The sequence below is a fragment of the Caretta caretta genome, chromosome 1 (genome assembly GCF_965140235.1).
Source record: "Caretta caretta isolate rCarCar2 chromosome 1, rCarCar1.hap1, whole genome shotgun sequence".
Classification (NCBI taxonomy): Eukaryota; Metazoa; Chordata; order Testudines; family Cheloniidae; genus Caretta; species Caretta caretta.
This window is the reverse complement of record NC_134206.1, coordinates 153882517-153901700: the sequence shown is the minus strand read 5'-3', so window position 1 is coordinate 153901700 and position 19184 is coordinate 153882517. Positions and strand designations below refer to the sequence as shown.

The 19184-nt window shown below is 42.5% G+C and overlaps 1 protein-coding gene across 10 annotated transcripts in view; it reads left to right on the top strand.

The window, feature by feature from the left end:
- Positions 1–19184, top strand: part of BCOR (BCL6 corepressor) — a 95261-nt gene that overhangs the window by 57506 nt on the left and 18571 nt on the right. For 6 of the 10 annotated variants that reach the window (XM_075132222.1, XM_048864385.2, XM_048864360.2 and 3 more), the window contains 4 exons: positions 7981–8262; positions 8598–8951; positions 16154–16482; positions 17045–17314. In XM_075132222.1, the coding sequence (XP_074988323.1) occupies positions 7981–8262; positions 8598–8951; positions 16154–16482; positions 17045–17314 (1235 nt within the window). The remainder of the gene's footprint in view (positions 1–7980; positions 8263–8597; positions 8952–16153; positions 16483–17044; positions 17315–19184) is intronic. The other 4 variants (XM_048864409.2, XM_048864392.2, XM_048864399.2 and 1 more) reach the window with 3 other exon arrangements.

Genomic DNA, 19184 nt, shown 5'->3' with positions numbered 1-19184 from the left:
CTCTTGCACGTGATGGGCTTTGCAGCAACTATGCTTGCAGATACTAATTTGGTTCCCAAGGCAGGTCTGCACTTAGCCCTGGTGTACGCTGCAGGGTTAGGTCGATGCAAGGCAGCTTACGTCGACCTAACTCTGTAAGCATCTTAATTAAAATGTTGCTCCTGCCGATGTAACTCGGTCCGCTATGCCAACTTAATAACTCCACCTCTGTGAGAGGCGTAGCAATTAGGTTGACACAGTGTCAGTGCATTGCTTACACTGTTCTGAAGCCATCCCACAGTGCCCCACACTGACAGTACAATCGGCACAAGTGCTCCTGGTGAGGTTGTGCGCTGCTGACACAAGGAGCATAGTGTGGCTATGCAAAAGTGATTTAATTACTCATTGGCTGTACATCAATGTAACTTAAGTCAACATCATTTTTGTAGTGGGACATACCCTTAAAGTGCTGCAGCGGCATAGCTGCACCGTTGTAGAGCTTCAGTGAAGATGTTACTAGCCGACGTGAGAGTTTCTACCATTGATGTAGTTAATGCACCTCCGGAAGAGGCAATAGCTATGTTGATGGGAGAATATAGCACTATCTATAGTGGGGGTTAGGTCAGTATAACTGCATTGCTCTAGGATGTGGATTTTTCATACCCCTGAGTGACTTAGTGATACCGGTGTAAGTTTATAGTATAGACCTGGTCTCAGTAAAAATTTTTTACGGCCCTGTTTCACCTTCTGCTCCTTGGTATAGCAGCTGATTAAATCAGGGATATGAATTTTGCACTTCTTGAATGCCTCTAGCATAGTATTTTTGGTGCTCTGGTGCAGCTTGAATTGCTGGGAATCCTGACCCATCTCTCTAACCGAATAACAACTGGCAAAGATGTGATAAACTTTGCCTAGTGTTCTCCTCAATTTACCAGCTGTGGCTTTCAACAACCATGCTCACAGGAGAAAATGTAAATACTCTCATTCCTCTCCCCCCCCCCCCCCCAATCCAATTCCTAATCTCTGCTGAAAGGTTTAAAATTGAATAGAACTTTAAACAACTGTATTTCAGAACTTCTCCTAGCTTATGCTCTGCCTCCTATGTTGGATCTTGATGCTGAAAAGATGCTACATTTTGTTTTATATAATGTTCATAAATTTCTATCTAATATTACAGCAGTAGGCCTTCCAGATGCTAGCAGGAAATGCACGAACAAAATTATTTGATTAATCAGTAATTTTTTGTAAAATGTTAAATTTGAGCCCTGCTGTGAACCTTCAGCTGGCTAACCTGAATTTGAAAGAAAAACAAATACAATTTAAAGCCTGATCCTGTAATGTGGTATGCAGCTCAACTGCTGTGACCTTGCAAGGCCCCAGTCATGTCAGTGGGGCCCTGTGCAGGGTTCAGTAGTCTGTGCATAGAACATAATACAGGATCATTGCCTTAAGATCTAGTGGGAGTTTCAGACACTACTTCTATAACTCTTGCCTCCTACAGCAATAATAATGGTATAATGAATATTTTTGCCACTCTGCCTTTTTTTTTTTTTTTTAATGAATTCGTACAGCCATCTGACAGCCCCAGTTTTTTTTCTGGGATGTCTTGGGGGTTTAGTCAAGTGGCACATGGGTAAAGCCTTGCCATCCCCCAAAACTCCATGATAACGTAATAAACTGGTTCACATTGTCTAATGACTTCTAAGACGTTTCTTCAGTGTTTAGAATGCAGACTGTTGCTAGGAATAGGCTCTCTCTCTCTCTCTGCAGAAGAGTACAAAGATTCAAACTTGGTTAAATAGAGGGATAAACTGTAAGTGTCTTAATACTCTTCTATCTTGTTTAGGACTCAGTGGGAAATATGCGAACAGTAGTGAAGCTGCTTTGTTGCTAAGGTGACTAGTAAATGTTGCTGTGGCAATGCTTCTATAGAGCATTTCCATAGCACAAACACAATAAATTATGGGATGCGTGTGTCGTGAGTCATAGAAATGTTCAGTGATCAAGTGATTTAAGCATACAGATAGGTACATTTACTTCAGTGTAGGTCATGTGACACAAGCATGTTGGTAAACCACCACAATTTTTGAGCAGTACTAAAATCATACAAAAATATGTAAGAGTAAATAAAATTCTACAAGCTGCAAATGTCTTGATAGACAAACTGGTAGTTTTGCTCCTCTGATATTACAGTAGAGAGATACTGTTTAATCCTTAATAGAGAAAAATAAAAACTGGTATGTTCAGAGATTTTGGGGAATGTGGGTGTGAGGAGGAGATTATGGCAATTCTGTGCATGGAAGTATAATGCCTTTTATTTGCAAGGAGGTTAAAATTCAGATGTTAAGAACTGATCTGCAGCCTCTTTGCTAGGTGTCTGTTTCTTAGCACACAGCATGGGTAATCCTTCAGTTTCTTGCTTGTATGCATGCTGAGCAATGAAAGATCAAAACAGCAAACATTCTGTTGTTGCCATTTGGCTTGGTCAGCATTACCTTGCAATGACTGGCAGTGGTGCAAAAAAGCCTCATGATTCTGAATATAATGGATTTAGGTGAAGGGAACAAGGATGGAAAATATCCGGGGAAAGACATCCAGAGAGGGAAAATGTGAATTTTTTCCCCCCATGGGATAGTCAGAATATGGCTTGCTTTATCTTGACAAGTGACTTGGCTGAATGAATTCTATTTTTGTTGTGATCTTGGTGATGAATGCTAGTTCATGTTCAGATAAAGTGTCCTGTGAAAAGTTGGGATGAGGACTAAAAGGCATCTTACTTAAATGCCTGCAGTGAGAAGTCACTGAAGAGGAGAGGAAAAACTGGTTCTAGTTGCCACTTTATCTGTAAAGAAAGAACTGCAGTTTAAAAACTAAGGTATGTGTTTTCTGTTCACATTGTATGGGAGATGTGTTGTTAAATAGAATTTGTGCTGGCAAGAAAAGGAAGATGGAGAAGAAAATGAAGAAAAGTTTTTAATAATCATTTCTTTCTCACAAAGTGTGACCAGTGCACTGGGGATACTCCTTCAAGTGGAAAACAATACGTGTAGAGTCGTCATTCTTTACAGTTTCCAATTTTAAAGGATAGTAAAAGGTGGCTTTTGTTGCTGAGTTAGTATGACTGGACTGAGGTTAGCAAATGATGTCAGGAATGTGTTGCCCTTCACTGTAGCAGCATTTGCTGTTTTAGAGTTAACCTTCTTATGTGATGTGTTTGATATGAAAACTAGCATTTACTATTATATTAGTCTCTTTCTGCTGCTTATTATTTGAATAGCAGTGGTGATTTGAAAACTCCAAAGTGCGTTTTCAGTTTGCTTTCTTAGCAGAGTAAAGGGTACAGGGGAGGCATGAGTGCCTGAGGAAGACCAAACTCTGCGTATGGGCCCAAAGAGGGGAGACTATCCTTGTGCTAATGCACTTTTCTTTGATATTCATACCTGGATTTTGGGAGTCCTGTGTCTTTGGTCCAGATGGCTTTCCAAACCAGATTCAGGACAGAGTGGAATCTGGTGGTAAAATATTAAGAGTTCACAGGAGTTGTGTTCTGTGAAAATACTGCAGTTGTTCTGAGCAAAAAACAAAAAACTAACAACTTCTTGGCATTTGGCATAACTAGACTCCATAACGATAATGCTTTGATGTAGGGCACATGCCTGAGAAGACAGTGCCAAACTATGGGCCATCTGAAAGCCCAGACTTTTTGTTTGTAGAACTTTGCTGAACAGAAATGAGTCTTTAGTTTTTAAGGGCATTACCAGTGAAATTGTAGAAAAGTGTATTTTTGATAGTCTGCAAATACAGTATAGTCAGTATGCTTCCCAAAATATTTTAATAACTTTACAATTCTGCCTGAATATCTCTTCCCTCACTTTGCAGCATTGGCATAGGCAGATTATAATGTGTCACGTTTTATATACGTTGAGCATCTAATGTTCCTAATCTTTTAAAATGGGTCAGTAAAGAACTGCCCTGCTAGCTTGACAGTAATAGGTTATCAGGCTGCCATCATGGGGGCATCACTGAGTTTCCTACTGCCTATGTGGTAGACTCAGAGGACAGGAATGAGTGGAACTACTCCCATCAGCTATTTGCCACAGACATGTGGACTGGCATTGGTGGTGGTTTTGCTCTTCTCTCTAGAAACAATGCATCAGAAAAACTATGTGAATGAAGGACTGATGATAATGAGACTAAAGTGAACATCGCCACTTCTTCATTCTTGGGGCTATTCTTTGCAAGGCATTCTGGGTTTCTAGGTCAGATCCTGATTGGAAATAAAAGAATTAGGGATGTCACTTTTAGGGATGTCACAATAATTTGATGTCACTTTTTCATTAGTAACGAGGGGGTGCTAAATGGCTGTTCCCTGCAGATCCCATCTGCAGTCTCTGGATGGTCACAATAAGGACTGCTCCTCCTCCAGGTCCTTACAAGGGATCTCTAGGAGGTAATCAGGGTGTTCCTGCCCTTTCTCATTCCAAAGTGCATTATCAACAGGGAGACCGTTCCACAACAGTGATTTTCAATCTGAAAGACGCTACATAATTTCTGGTATGGGTGAACACCTAAAAAATGTAACTACTAGAAATGTGATGAAATACCCTTTGACCTTGTCTGTTCAGGGAGTTAAACACAAAACGATGAGAAAGAGTGTGTAGATCACTTTATCAGATTTTATTTTATGTTTTTAGAGACATTTTTGAAGTGATAACTTAAAGTGTTGCCGGTCCAACTTCTTTTAAATTTGTGCAGAACAAATCTGATGTGCTGATGTTATATGAGGCTGGATACTCTTAGTACATTGTTATCAGATGTGCAGGTGTCTAATATTTACAAGTGCATTTTGATTTTGGACAGTAACTTTTTGGAGAAAGAGTATAATAAATTAAGGTCGCTGCTCCAGTCTTCCAATCTTTGTATTCTTTTTAAAAAAAGAAAAAGACATATCAGTGTTATGTATAAGATGAACAATCTAAAAAATGGGTTCACACAGTACCAAACAGCCACAGAGAGGTATGGTCAGGGCATGAACATTCCACAGGACAAATATAGTGCTTTCTTGAGAAAGTGCCTCTGGCTTTTACCTCTTGTCCTTTTATTGGTTGAGTTTGTAAGCTTCTAAATGGAGTTTAAACTTTTATGCAGTGTTTTTTCTGGAGCCTGCAGACAGCTGAAATGCCTTACCTGGAAAAGCTCTAAGCAGCAGTTTACAGTAAGTGGAAACTGACCAGAGGCTGCTTCACTATCACTGCTGCTAAAGGAAACCCTAAGGGCAGCAGTAAAACTGACAGACATGAGGTCAATTTAGCTTTGCTTCAGCTGGGAAGTACTGTGGTCAGCAGGGGATGGTGGTAGTTTTGGAGCTGCTCTGTGGTGTGGCAGAACATAGACAAAGCCTAAGGAAGGACTTGATACCATCCTTATAGTAGTTAGAGAAGTCTGAGGAGAGGTTTGGGAAACACGCTCACTTTTCACCCCCCACCCCCTTCCTTCCAACAGCCAGACTATTTGGGTGCTTGGCTTTGTCAGAAACCTATTCGCTCAAGGCTACAAAAGATGATGCCCCAAGCAGGGTCCAGGTTCTGGTAGGAAAACTAGCATGAACTCCTCGGGGGGAGAAAACCTTTCTCAAGCTCTAGTCACTTATGACACACTATGATGGGGTAGTCAATAGGTATACCGTGGGCAAAGTCCAGACCCCCAGACTGAACAGACCCTGAAATCCTTATTTACTCATTTATTATTATTTTATTTATTTATTATTGTTGGGGGTTTTTATTATTTTTTTCTGGAATCTGGACCTTGACTATATGTTGACCAAGAAATTTGGACCTTGACACACACAAATTGACTACCCCTGAACAATGAGATGCTGCTTGTAGAAGACTTTTGAGATTTTCATAATAGGATAGTCCTCCTTTGTGTGCTTTGAACAGCAGTAAAATAGAAAATAATGAAGACAATGTAAATGTCAACATGAGACTTCAGAACCAGCACCTATTTAAGGAAATACTGTGCACTACACATAATTATTTCATTCTGTCTGCAGATTCATGCAGACGTAATTGCATTGGTTTGTAGCTGATTCACATTTTGAAGGTTGTCTTTAAGTTCAAGGAGCAGAGGAGGCAGGCACCGAGGAGAAGTACTGGCGAATGGAATGGTGGTGAGCCAGCTCAATTTACCCTCTGCCTTTCCCAGTCAATGGGGATTGGCTTTGCTTCTTGCCTGGGCATTGCCAAAAGGAGAGTGGGGACCCTTAATATAGTTCACAGATAGTTGGGGTTCTGGAAAATGTGTCAAGCCCTGTGTAAGAAGGGACAAGCATGACTAAGTAGATGGGATGGGTGGAGATGAGTAAATGGGGCCAGGGTGAGTGAAAGGAAGAGGGTAGTGGGTGAGCAGATGTGGTTGAAGAGAAGAGATTGATGGGATAAATGAGAAACTAAGTGGACTTTGTGTATGTGAGAGCAGTTTTGAGGGGAGAGGGGCTGAGGAAGACATGACAATGTATATGGAAGCAAAAGGGATTTGAAATGTTGGGAGATGGGGAGAAAGAAAAGAGGAAATGGACTGTAAACAATACTTGGGCAGGGGGGGAAAGACAACAGAAGAGCGAGCCAGAAAGGGTAAGACTTATGAGAGATGTAAACTCTAATATATAAAAGTATGTGTATATATAATATTAAAAATTCAAAGTTGATGGATGTGTTACTTAAGTGAGGGATAGCTCAGTGGTTTGAGCATTGGCCTGCTAAACCCAGGGTTGTGAGTTCAATCCTTGAGGGGGCCATCTGGGGGAAAAATTGGGGATTGGCCCTGCTTCAAGCAGGGGGTTGGACTAGATAACCTCCTGAGGTCCCTTCCAACCCTAACCTTCTATAATTCTATAGTGCATAATAAGTAGTATGCACCTATTTTGTTTGTTTGGGTTCTGTTTCAGGAAATAATCTCTAGTCAAAGAATACCTGTACAATGTTTAAGTCCCCTTGAAATTAAGCATGCGCTTAAGATCCTGAATCGGGTTCTTAAGTTTGAAGGGACATGGTAGATTAGGGTTTTTCTCCTTGGCTAGTAATCTTACTCAAGTATCAGAGGGGTAGCCATGTTAGTCTGGATCTGTAAAAGTGGCAAAGAGTCCTGTGGCACCTTCTAGACTAACAGTCTGTTAGTCTAGAAGGTGCCACAGGACTCTTTGCTTACTCAGGTAGCATCAGGTAAATTTTTCAAGGCTTATATGGTCACTGTAGCTGCAAAGTTTCATGGAATAAGTGAGTGCTGGATTTTTTTGAAGGAAGAGATGGAGGGAACTTGCTATACGGTGACTGGGAGATTATTACGGGTGTACAGGGCTTCATATAACCTTAAAATAAATTCAGGTAGTGTCTTATCATTTCACAGCTATTCTTGAAGTGTTTTTCCTATCAAAGAGTGAGTGCTAGAATGTGCATTCACTTGTTTTCCATTTGTACATCCAAGGACACACAGTAGCAGGGTTGAATTCTTGTAATCAGGCTCTGCAGTCTGGCATGATTAGTCTTGCATTGACTTAAAGTATCAGAGCTGCTGAAATTAATTTTATAAAAGCCATTGCAGAAATGAAGCTTGCATTGCTATCTGATTTTTAAGGTTGCTCTTTCAAAAGAGTATGTGCTTTTGATATCTAAAGGTGATTCTTTAAAGTCCTGGAAAAACCCTGAATTAAAGAGAAAGGTAAGTATACTGTGGCATTTCTATGGCTACTTGTATGGTGAAGTCCCTGATTGGATGCTGGCTAAAAATTGAAGGCCGAAAATTTGAAGACGTGCTTGGTTTTCAACTTGACTGCTGAGAAAGTTGCTGTTTTACAGCTGACTGTAGCAAAATTTGATCTAAAATAAACTATTTCTTGTTTTGGTTCAGAAATCATAAGGATATATTATTAGGAGATTGAAATTGAAGAGATCAGAAATGAGTTATTTCACAACAGACTCAGTTTTGTTTTTTAATTATTTTTAGGTGATTTTAATAGTGCAGAAAACAGCCAAGATCATTTTCTTGAAACCTCAGAGGAAAGAGACCCTCCAACTGAGAAATATTATCTGGAGAGACATTCTCTCTATGAAAATATAGGGGACCAGTCAACAGACTATATCGGTCAGCATCCATGCCCACGTCTGGATAGAAAGCGTAAACCCTCTGGCGAGAAAGTACAGAATGGGGCCAGCCAAAACGAAAACTATGTGGATGAACTGCAGGATGAAGCTGTGTCAAAGGCAAAAAAGAGGAGGAGCTCCAAAGGTAACCCCATTGCTTTGGTCTCCCTTAAGGAATTTCTTGTGAAAGGAGTATCCCTATGAATTAACGTCTCCATTTATGAACTTGATAGTTACCAATCTGAGCACTGTCATTTCACTTAAAATAATCTCTTGGTATCTGAGGGTAAAGCACTAGTGATTGGACACTGTAGCCATAGCAATGCAAATGACCCTAGTGCATGTGACCCTTAATGACCAAACCTTTTAAAATGCGTAGTGTGGTGGTAAAGCTGAGACTATATGCCCCGCAAGTGAAATGTAGTTTTTGTTTTAAGTTGAGGGGGCTTTTTGATTAATTTTTAGTTATTTTTCCATTAGATGACTGGCCTGAGAGGGAAATGACAAACAATTCCTCTAACCACTTAGAAGAGCCCAATTGTAATGAGGTGACCAACCTGAAGGTGTGCATTGAATTAACAGGGCTCCATCCCAAAAAGCAGCGTCACCTGCAGCATCTTAGGGAACTATGGGAGCAGCAGGTGTCACCAGAGAGATCCCCGTCCGGCAAGTTGGGCCGGCAAAGCAGGAAAGATTTAGCTGAGGCTGTTCAGCCAGAGGCCACTGCAAAGGTCAAAGACTGCACAGAAGAAAGGCACACCAGGAAAAGGTCAGAGGTCAAAAGCAATAGAAGTTGGTCTGAAGAGTCCCTCAAAACAAGTGACAATGAACAAGGTATGCAGAGACTACTAGGGAAACATCAGCTGGCATAGCATTAGTAGTGATGCATGCTGCCACCACTGTTAAGGAATCGTCAGCAGTTTTTATAGAAGTCCACATGTATAAGGACTTACAGCTCCACTATAAAAAGATCACTAGCTAAAATTTGTCAGGCGGGGGTGCGTGTGTGGTGTGTGTGTTTGTTTTAAATTGTGGTTTAAATGACTTTAAAATTGAAGCTTTGTGTCTGCAGATCTTTTGTGCATTCTTATAATTCAGGAATAGTTCTGATTTAGAAAAAAAAAATCTCAGGTTGTTAGTCCATGTAAAAATACTTACTGCATGTATAGCTAAATGGATTCGTGCTTTTTGGGTATAATTAAAAACAAACAAGAAGTCCAGTATGAGTACCATGAAGACTCTGATTCTCTATCTTGGGAATCTGCTGTTCCATCAGGTTAAGAACTGCTGAGTTTTTCTGCTTTCTCAAAGGCTTAGAGGCAGTCAAGAGGTTACCCCTGTGTTTTTCCCTTAGTGCAGTCTGCCTGTTTGCTTTCTCTACAGACATGCCTGATGAACTGCCCTGACATTGCTCCCCAGTATTCTTCCATGCGCACGCGCTGAGCTTCCCTCAGCCACGCGCTGAGGGCTCTGTTCTTCAGGATATCTTGCTAGGTTCTCTCTCTCTCCTGCTCCTCTAGTTCACTGTGCATCTCAGGCCAGGTCCATGCTGTAAACTTACATCAGCATAACTACGTCACTCAGAGTATGAAAAATCCACACCCCTGAGTGATGCAATTATATTGACCTCAGCGCTATGTTGATGGGAGGGCTTTTCCTGTCAACATAGCTACTGGCCTCTCAGGGAGGTGGATTAAGTATGCCGGCGGGAGAAGCTCTTCACTGAAGCGCTACAGCTGTATCGCTGAAGCGTTTTAAGTGTAGACCTGCCGTCAGAGGGCTCCCGGGAGGTCGTGGTGGGAGGAAGGGGGGTTTGAGCGAATCTAGGGATTCCCCTTGACTAACAGTATGATTCCTCCCCACCCCCACAACTGCTTCAATAGCTGAGCAAGGCCCAACCAGCAGCATCAAAGGCTCCTGTTCCTGTATTTAGCTCCACATGCTGGCAGTCTTCTCCTGATGTTCTATTACTTCATTCTGGGCGCTTCTCCTAAGCAGGACTGTCTCCCCACTTACTCCAGTCTGGAGCTTACTCGCTTCTTATTTCTGCTCCATCACTATGGCAGCCAGCAAGTGTTGAGCCAATGGGTGGAAGAGGTGTGCTCCCAGAGACCTCCCCTAAACTGTCACAGTGGCCAGCTCTAGCTGCCCACAGTATTCCAGGGAGGGGCCAAGCACTACGGCTCTTTCCCTGTTTTACTGCCCCTCCCTCCCACCATTCACCTGCTGCTTCATTTTTGTCTTCTCTCTCCCCTTCCCTGGCTGTCAAACCTCAGGTGATTAGTTACCTCAGTAATTTGAGGAGGCATTGCTCCCACAAACCTAAACAACTTAAAATCTCAGCTGCACTTACATATCCTCAACATGCTTTGTGCTGTCTTGACTGGCATCCTGCAAACCCAAACCATGTGGCTATTTCTGCTCACAGACCCTCCACATCTTCTCACATAGCTCTTCCTTCTTCCTCCATCCCACTCTTAAAAGCAGAGGATGAAGCTCTCCTTCTCCCTTTCAGGATATGCAGATCAAAGGCTGTAAGTATTGTCTCCTTCCTCCTTCCGCCCCCAAGCAAATCTAGTCTGTTTTTTTTGAGGACTCTCCTAGATGTAACTAAGGCCTGGTCTACATGAGGAAATTAGGTCGATATAACTATGTGTGGATTTTTAACTACGTCACTCAGGGGTGTGAAACTGGCCTAACCTCTAGTGTAGACAGCACTATGTCGACAGGAGAATTCTGCCACTGACCTAAGTACTTACTGCCTCTCGGGGCAGATTACCTACGGCGATGGGAGAATCCCTACCATTGCCGTCAGTGGAGTCTTCACAGAAGTGCTACAGCTGCAGTGTTTTAAACGTAGACAAGCTCTAATATTTGTCCCAGTTCTTGGAGGATGAGGAGGAGCTTCCCACCTGCTCTGAGCACTCTGAATCAGATGTCCCAGGTTGCTTGTTCACTAACAGACTTGGTTGATTTGATACATTTCACCCTCAAGATAGCCCAAAAACCTGCAACTCATCCAACCTTCAGCCAGGACCCCGTCACGATGAGGCATAGGAAAAGCTGCTCCACTTGCCCCATACCGAATCTCTTGAGAATTGCTGAGGCCAGGTGGTCCAACCCCAACAAAAAGAAGTCCAGTCAATAAGATCTCTAAAATGGTATCCAGTCCGATTGCATAAAATTACCAAATTGTCCCAAAAATTACCTTGTCTATCCTTCATTTCAGTCAGGATTGTTCATGGTGGGGATGGAGATCTTGATGTTAATCGATGGGGTAGGTTTTAGTGGACCTGAAGATCGACAGCTGTCTTAGAAGAGTCAAAACCTCTTTTCTATTACTTTGCGAGCTACCAAGGTGTGTGTGGCACTGGCTCAGACAGACCTGTCCATCTTCTGCTCCTTCTTGTGCTCTCAGAAGAAGAGGTCTTGTAGGCTCCCAAAGAGGGGAGGCCAGAAAGCTGGATTCTGTAATGTTGATGCTAGCTTTCCTTTGCAATGCCTGATATGATATTGCCAGATCTTCTCTTCTCTTTTTAACATTTTGGCTTGAAGAAATATGTGGTTTTAGATTCCAGTGCTATTTCCAGAGGCATCCTGGCACCCTTTGACAATGTGAAACAAGAATAAGCCCTTAATAGCACCTTAGACATGATTTAAATTATGCCCGGCCCACCCATTCTCAAGAGACACTTAAGGGCTTTCAAGTCATTTTGTCGTAACTGTTACTTCCATCCCCACTGAACTGTAAATTCTTTGATTTGTTTTTCTCCATTTACCAGGACTTGGAAATTCTTCCCCATCGTTATCTAGATAGGCCTCTCCATGCTCAGAAGTTGCATGAGGAGGAAGTCGGCCTTAGCTCTTCTGATCCAGTAGTCCCCCAACTTTTCTCATGATTCATAGATCTCAAGCAAGTTAAAGAGTAGAACCTAGCCTTTATGTAGTAACTAAACTTTATTTGATCAGCACCTTATTGTTGCATTCAGCATCACTCAGTGGGAAGACCTTCTGTTCTTTGGGACCACTGCTTTTTCAGCCTCTGTCTCTTTTCCTTTCCTGTCCTCCCTTTTTGTGTTTCTCTCCCTCTTCCCCATCTCTTAGAGTCTTCTCTATTCTTCTATCTCTATTTATTTATCTGCAGCAACTCCTAATTCCACCATCTTCCCACTGCATCCCCATTCAGTTTTATTCTCGCCCTCTTTCCCCTATTAAAACAACTGGTGATTAAATAGATAATGATGACATTGAAGGATGTTATTGGGCTTTACACGTTACACCAATGAGACTATTTAGGGGAAGGTGAGTTTGTACCTAAGTTATTGTTTCAGTCTGTATGCAAATTCAGGAAGACAACACCACATTGGTTATGTGCTGTTCATGTTTGGAAGGTTTTCATGGCCCAGAAACCTAAAAACTTCGATGTTTTTTTTTTTTAAAGCGTAGATTTTTGCATCATATGGGGCAATAAATACATCAGGTAGGCCAGATCTGGCCCCGGGCCATATGTTTGACACACATGTGTCGCCATTTACTCTAAAGAGCTGGTTGACTTTTCTCAAATCCAGAAAGCCCTGTGCAAATTGATCTTATATGGGTAACTGAAAGAAGACAAATCCCAAAAGAGATTCTGAACATCCTACTAGATGGCTCTCCTAAGACTCTAGATTGAAGTGCAGGTCTCTGTCCTGGGTGCCACATGTCCTCTCTATTCTAGTTCCAGCTTGCTTCATCCACATTTCCCTTTCTGAAAGCATCATCACTTCAGAGAGCCCTGATCTGAGGCCCTTGGGAACAACAGAGCCTCAGTCATCGGATGACCCAGTAAAAATAATAACATTGAACCCAGACAGCCCCTCCATTATGTTGATACAAGATTTGTTTTAATAGAGAACTAAACAAGAGCAATGTAATTGATGCTAATCAACATTGTTAGTTTGACAGGATATCTTTTTTAGATGAGGTTACAAGTTTCCTTAATAAAGGTATTAGTGTTGATGCAATAGACTTAGCCTTCTGTAAGGCGTTTGACTTGATACCTCATGACATTTTTATTAGAACAATATAAAATTAACATGGCATATATGGATTAAAAACTGGCTAGCTGTTAGGTCTCAAAATGTAACTGTAAATGGGGACTCCTCATTAGGGCCCTACCAAATTCACGGTCCATTTTGGTCAATTTCACAGTCATAGGATTTTAACAATCATAAATTTCATGATTTCAGTCTGAAATTTCAATGTTGTAATTGTAGGGAGCTTGATCCAAAAAGGAGCTGTGGTGCTAGGGCTTTGCAGTACTGCCACCCTTACTTCTGTGCTGCTCTTTCTTCAGAGCTGGGCAGCTGGAGAGCGGCGGCTGCTGCCTGGGAGCCCAGCTTTGAAGTCAGAACCGGAGTCAGCAGCAGCACAGAAGTAAGGATGGCATGGTATTGTATTGCCCCCCTTACTTCTGCGCTGCTGCCTGCAAAGCAGGTGCTTCAGTCAGCAGCAGTCAGTCTTCGGCCACCCAGCTCTGAAGGCAGCACAGAAGTAAGGGGGGCAATACCACAACCCCCCTAAAATAACCTTGCAGGACACCCCCCACTCCCCTTCCCCGGGCAACTCCCTTTTGGGTTAGGATGCCCAATTTGAGAAATGCTGGTCTCCCCTGTGAAATCTGTATAGTATAGGGTAAAAGCACACAAAAGACCAGCTTTCATGGTGGGAGACCAGATTTCACTGTCCGTGACATGTTTTTCATGGCCGTGAATTTGGTAGGGCCCTAATCATCATCCAGTGGGTCTGTTTCCAGTGGGGAACTTCAGGGATCGGTTCTAGGCCCTATGCTATTTAATGTTTTTATCAATGGCTCGGAAGAAAATATAAAATCATCACTGATAATGTTTGTAGATGACCCAAAAATTGAGGAAGTGGTAAATAATGAAGAGGACAGGTTGCTAATTCAGAACCATCTGGATCACTTGGTAAACTGGGTGCAGGCAAACATGTTTTTAATATGGATAAATGTATCTAGGAACAAAGAACACAGGCCATACTTACAGGATGGGGGATTCTATCCTGGGAAGCAGTGACTCTGAAAAAGATTTGGGGGTCATGGAAGATACAGCTGAACATGAGCTCCCAGTGTGATGCCATGGCCAAAAGAGCTAATGCAGTCCTGGAATTCATAAACAGGAATCTTGAGTAGGAGTAGCGAGGTTATTTTGCCTCTGTATTTGGCACTGGTGTGACCGCTGCTGGAATATTGTGTCCAGGTCTGGTGTTCACAATTCAAGAAGTATGCTGATAAATTGGAGAGGGTTCAGAGATGAGCCACAAGAATGATTAAAGGATTAGAAAACATGCCTTATAGTGATAGACTCAGAGCTCAATCTATTTAGTTTACAAAGAGAAGGTTAAAGGGTGACTTGATTACAGTTTGTAAGTACCTGCATGGGGAACAAACATTTAATAATGGACTCGTCAGACTAGCAGAGAAAGTTATAACACAATCCAATGGCTGGAAGTTTAAACTAAGCAAATTCAGACTGGAAATAAGGTGTAAATTTTTAATCGTGAGATAAATTAACCATTGGAACAATATACCAAGGGTTGTGGTGGCTTCTCTGTCACGGAAAAATTTTAATTCAGGGTTAGATGTTTTTCTAAAAGAGATGCTATAGGGATTATTTTGGGGAAGTTCTGTGCCCGGTGCTATACAGTTGGTCAGACTAGATGATCACGATGGTCATTTATGGTCTTAGAACCTGTGGATCTAGGAAGAAAAACAGCAATCTCTCTCACTTCCCCCAGTGATTCAGAAAGTGGTTCAATAAAATCTGACTGAAGTTTTCCTTCTTTGTAGCCATTAGGATGGGAAACTTTTGTCCCCTTTCATCAGACGGCTTTGCTTTAATTTTTTCCAAAGAAGGTGGTTCAGAGGTCAGCCCCAATTCTGTTCCTAAGAGAAATTCAGATTTCTGTTTAAAATTATCATGTTCTTTGCCCTCACTTTATCCTAGACCCCCTTGCGCCCTAGAAAAACTACACACTTTACATGTGAAATTCTACTTCTGTAGAACTAAAGCCTGAGGAAGCCCAATGCTCTGGGAAATGTAGAAAGGGGATAAAGCATCACAATATTTTGTATGTAGATAGTTTATTTAATTCATCTTCCAGTTTTACAGGGCATCTAATCAAAGTTGTCTTGAAGATCTAGTTGCTCACTCCACTAGGAATCCATCTACTTTGTAGGCAGAAAGTCACAGCAAGCCTATTTCAGAATTATTTTGAAAGCGCTAAAACACTGACATGCTGCTTTCTTCATCCTTTGTTGTCTTTGAGGATAGAGTCCTTTGAGTCTTCCCTCAGTGGTCTCCGCCAAAGACCCTCTCTGACTGTCAGATGCTTGGACTAGATGATGGGATGTATCGCTTGATAATTGTTCTGTTCATTCCTTTTCAAGCATCTGATATTGGTACTGGGCTAGATGGACCATTGGTCTGACCAAGTATGCCCATTCTTATTTTCTTTAACTAGAACACAAAATATCTTCCCCTCCCAACGTCCCCCCCCAACCAAACAACAAACCTCTTGCCTGCCACTTAAACTTGGAAAAGGCAGAAAAGCCCAGCAGTTCCCAGCCTGATGAAGAAGGTGAGTTCCCATTTAGATAAGACAATTACAGGTAAGGAAACTAATTTTGTCATTTACACCCACCAAAGCCAGGAAATTCACAGCTGAGACTTTCTGCTCCTTGTTTTGCCCTTCGGGCTAGAGGTTCCAGTGTGTAGGTTGCATATCAGTGCACTGATAGGCCTCTGCAGTACCTAGGCACAATAGTGATAGAGAATTTCCTGTAGTGGTTTATCAGACAATTACAACTATTTTAAACTTAGCATCTTTACATTTTGAATGTGGAAATTTAAAATATTAATGACTTGAAAATGTAATTGGTGAATCTCTTAAACAGAAAAGGAGTTAGTGTTAAGTGTTAACTATGCATTTTCCTCTCAACAGACCATGCAACATGTAATGCCTTTCCTCCCATTTAGGACTGCCTTTATTCATGGTCTCTCCGCCAGTGAAGAGCCTTTCATCCACCAATGCAAACAGCAAAAGGCAGACTCAGCCAAGCTGTACTCCAGCCTCGAGGTTGGCTGCCAAACAGCAGAAAATTAAAGAGATCCAGAATACAGATGTGCTGTGCACAGATGAAGAGGAGGATTTCCAAGCTACATCCCTGCTGCAGAGAGATTCTGAGTGCGAGAAGCCATCAGGGAAACGTCAGTGTAAAACAAAACACTTGGCACTACAGGAGAGGAGAAGGAGGTCATCCCTGACAGGCGATGACACCACAGATATTGAAAACGCTGAAGATAAGGTATCTTTATTTGGACTTAATCATCCACTAACCACACAGAGTGTACAGCAGAGCCAGCCTACTTGAGCTAACATGTTATGGTGCCATGTACAAATATAGGACACCCTCACTGTAACAAACCCATTGGGATCCAAATCATTTGTTCATTAGAACTAGGCGTTCTTTATAGCGAAAAAGTCCTGCCTCCGGGGCAGGAGGGCGGCTGACATTTCCTCCAGCTATGCTGTCAGCCCTCGCCGCAGCGGCAGGGGTCGAGGTGGATCTAGGGATTGGGGTCGTTCTAGCCAAAGGGTCATTATTATGAAGGATGTTCTAGCGAAGGTGGACTGTAATTTTATTCAAACTCCTCCCCCTTTTTACTCTTTGCATATTACGAATTTGTTCTCTTTGTCTATCTGAGATAAAGCCTAGTGCGGGCATAAAGACTGAGCAGTTGTACATTTAGTAACAGTAGTAGATTTTTGTAATGAGAACAGAAATGTAATTCTTAACTGGCCAAATATATTCCCATCAGTGTATTGTTAAAAAAACGGGGGGGAAAATCCAATAATGATTTTGACAGGTCACAGTAACAAGAAGATTCAGAAAGCGACCAGAGCCTACTTCAGACTGTGACTCTTCACCAGCCAAATCATATGAGCAGAAGCTGTATGATCGCCTGCAGCAGACTTCCTCATTATTACCTGTCTCTCAGCCCTCGCAGTTGCAGATTGCAAGCACCCCTCAGGAGACCACCCCAAGTCGTCCCATGCCGCCTGAAGCACGAAGACTTATTGTCAATAAGAATGCTGGCGAAACTCTTCTACAGAGGGCAGCTCGTCTGGGATATGAGGCAAGAATCCCTTTTAAATACTCTGAATTGAGATGCGGGAGCTGTTTGCTTTGTTTTAAAAAAACCTCTTTTTTTGTACACAGGACTAAAATCACTTTGTGATTCTAGTTTTTGTAATCCTGGTGCACTGATGAGGTAGCTACAAACAGATTTGTAGTTTATGCATTTCTACTCTTTGAGGGGTTGTTGTTGTTATTATTGTGCATTAAAGCATCATTTAATTTGAATGTTTACAGTGATAGTGAGGGGCAAAACTGGATAACTCTCTTGGACATAGGGTGTTCAAGTCAGGCCTAAACCTATGGTGCAGTGCACCCTGAACTCCTGTCATAGCTGCTGGGAGTGGAGGGCATGCAGTGCCTTGAGAACTGGACTCCTACATAAGAAGGTTTTATAAGGGGTTGAAACCCCACCGCTATATTGTCTGACACTGTATAAAATCACAAATTAATGTTCCGTGTGGTGTATGGAGAGCTTTAATGAGCTGTGGTTTTGCTTTCCTTGGACACGTAATTTACAAAAGAAAACGGACAGTTTTGATGTTTGAGCCAGAATGTAATGTTTGGTATGTCCACTTGTGTGTTTGGATATATTGCAGAAAGTGTTCTGAATGTTTTTAGAGTTGGACGCTTCTCAGCATCTATACGTCTCTAAACAAACAGACCTGGCTTCTACAAAAATCAGTTGCTGAATCCACCATTTCTGAGGTCTCAGAAACATGGTTTTATTTATTGGGGGAGGGGAAAATATAGTGGCATTTTGTAATAGCCTATTAGGGTCTCAATCTTACAAAGTATTGCTGTGACAAAAGTGGTTCATCACAAGTGTGTGATTACTGACTTGATGGTATGCGTCAGAGCAGGGATAAGGAGCTATAAAACTTGCCCTCGCTTTGAAAGAGGCAGTTTGGCCTGGGAGCTTGGGTTAGACAGAGGCTTGCTCCAGTTTTGAAGATTGAGTCAGCCTGGAAGCCAGGTTTCAGCAGAGGCCTGTCCAGCTTGAAAGATTTGCTCTAGCCCATAAAGATTTTGTCTTGTTTGGAACCTTTGTTTAGGCAGAAGCCTGTTCCAACTTTGGAAGGCTGAACTGAGTCTGGAAAATCTTTCGTTTAGCCTAGACAAACACGTATTCTAGTTCTGGGTTTTCTTACTTTAGCTAGAAGTTATGTTATTATGAAGTTGCTGTGGGAATCTTCATAATTTGCATTATTTCTGTTCCCATGGGACCTGAAATTTAAACATAGGGTTTTTTTAATGCTCCAGAGTCTTTCTTGCTCTTGCAGTAGCTGAGTCTCTGAACCACAGTTCCCATGTCATACTGCTGTGTGATGCTCTTGAGCGCTCTGAGTCGTCTCATTGAAGCCAATGGGACTACACACAGTGCATAAGGTTAAGAACATGCATATGTCTGGGTAGAAACAGGGCAGAGCCGTCCCTAGCAATTCTGCGGCCCTATGCAGCCCAGCCGCGGGGTTGGGGCTCCAGGCCGCCGTGGGGGGGTGGAAACGAGGGGGCTGGCTCCAGGTCTCCGTGGGGCGGGGCTGGCTTGGGGGGCAGGGAGGAACCACCCACCAGCACTCACCGGCAGTGCGGCTGAGGCCGGGTTGCTGTACTCTGGCTGCCAGTGAGTGCTGGCCTAGCCCAGCTGCCAAGCTCAGGGGAGGGGGGCTGGGTCAGAGTAGGGGCTGGAGCAGCATGCAGCTGCGCAAGGCACCAGGAAATTTGGTGCACCAAATTTCCTAGTGCCCTACACAGCTACATACTTTGCGTATGGGTAAGGATGGCCCTGAATCAGAGCCTAAAACTCTCTACCATAGTAAGGTGAACGGGCTCCAGGTAGCGCTTTTCTCAAGTGGCTCCCGGAAGCAGTG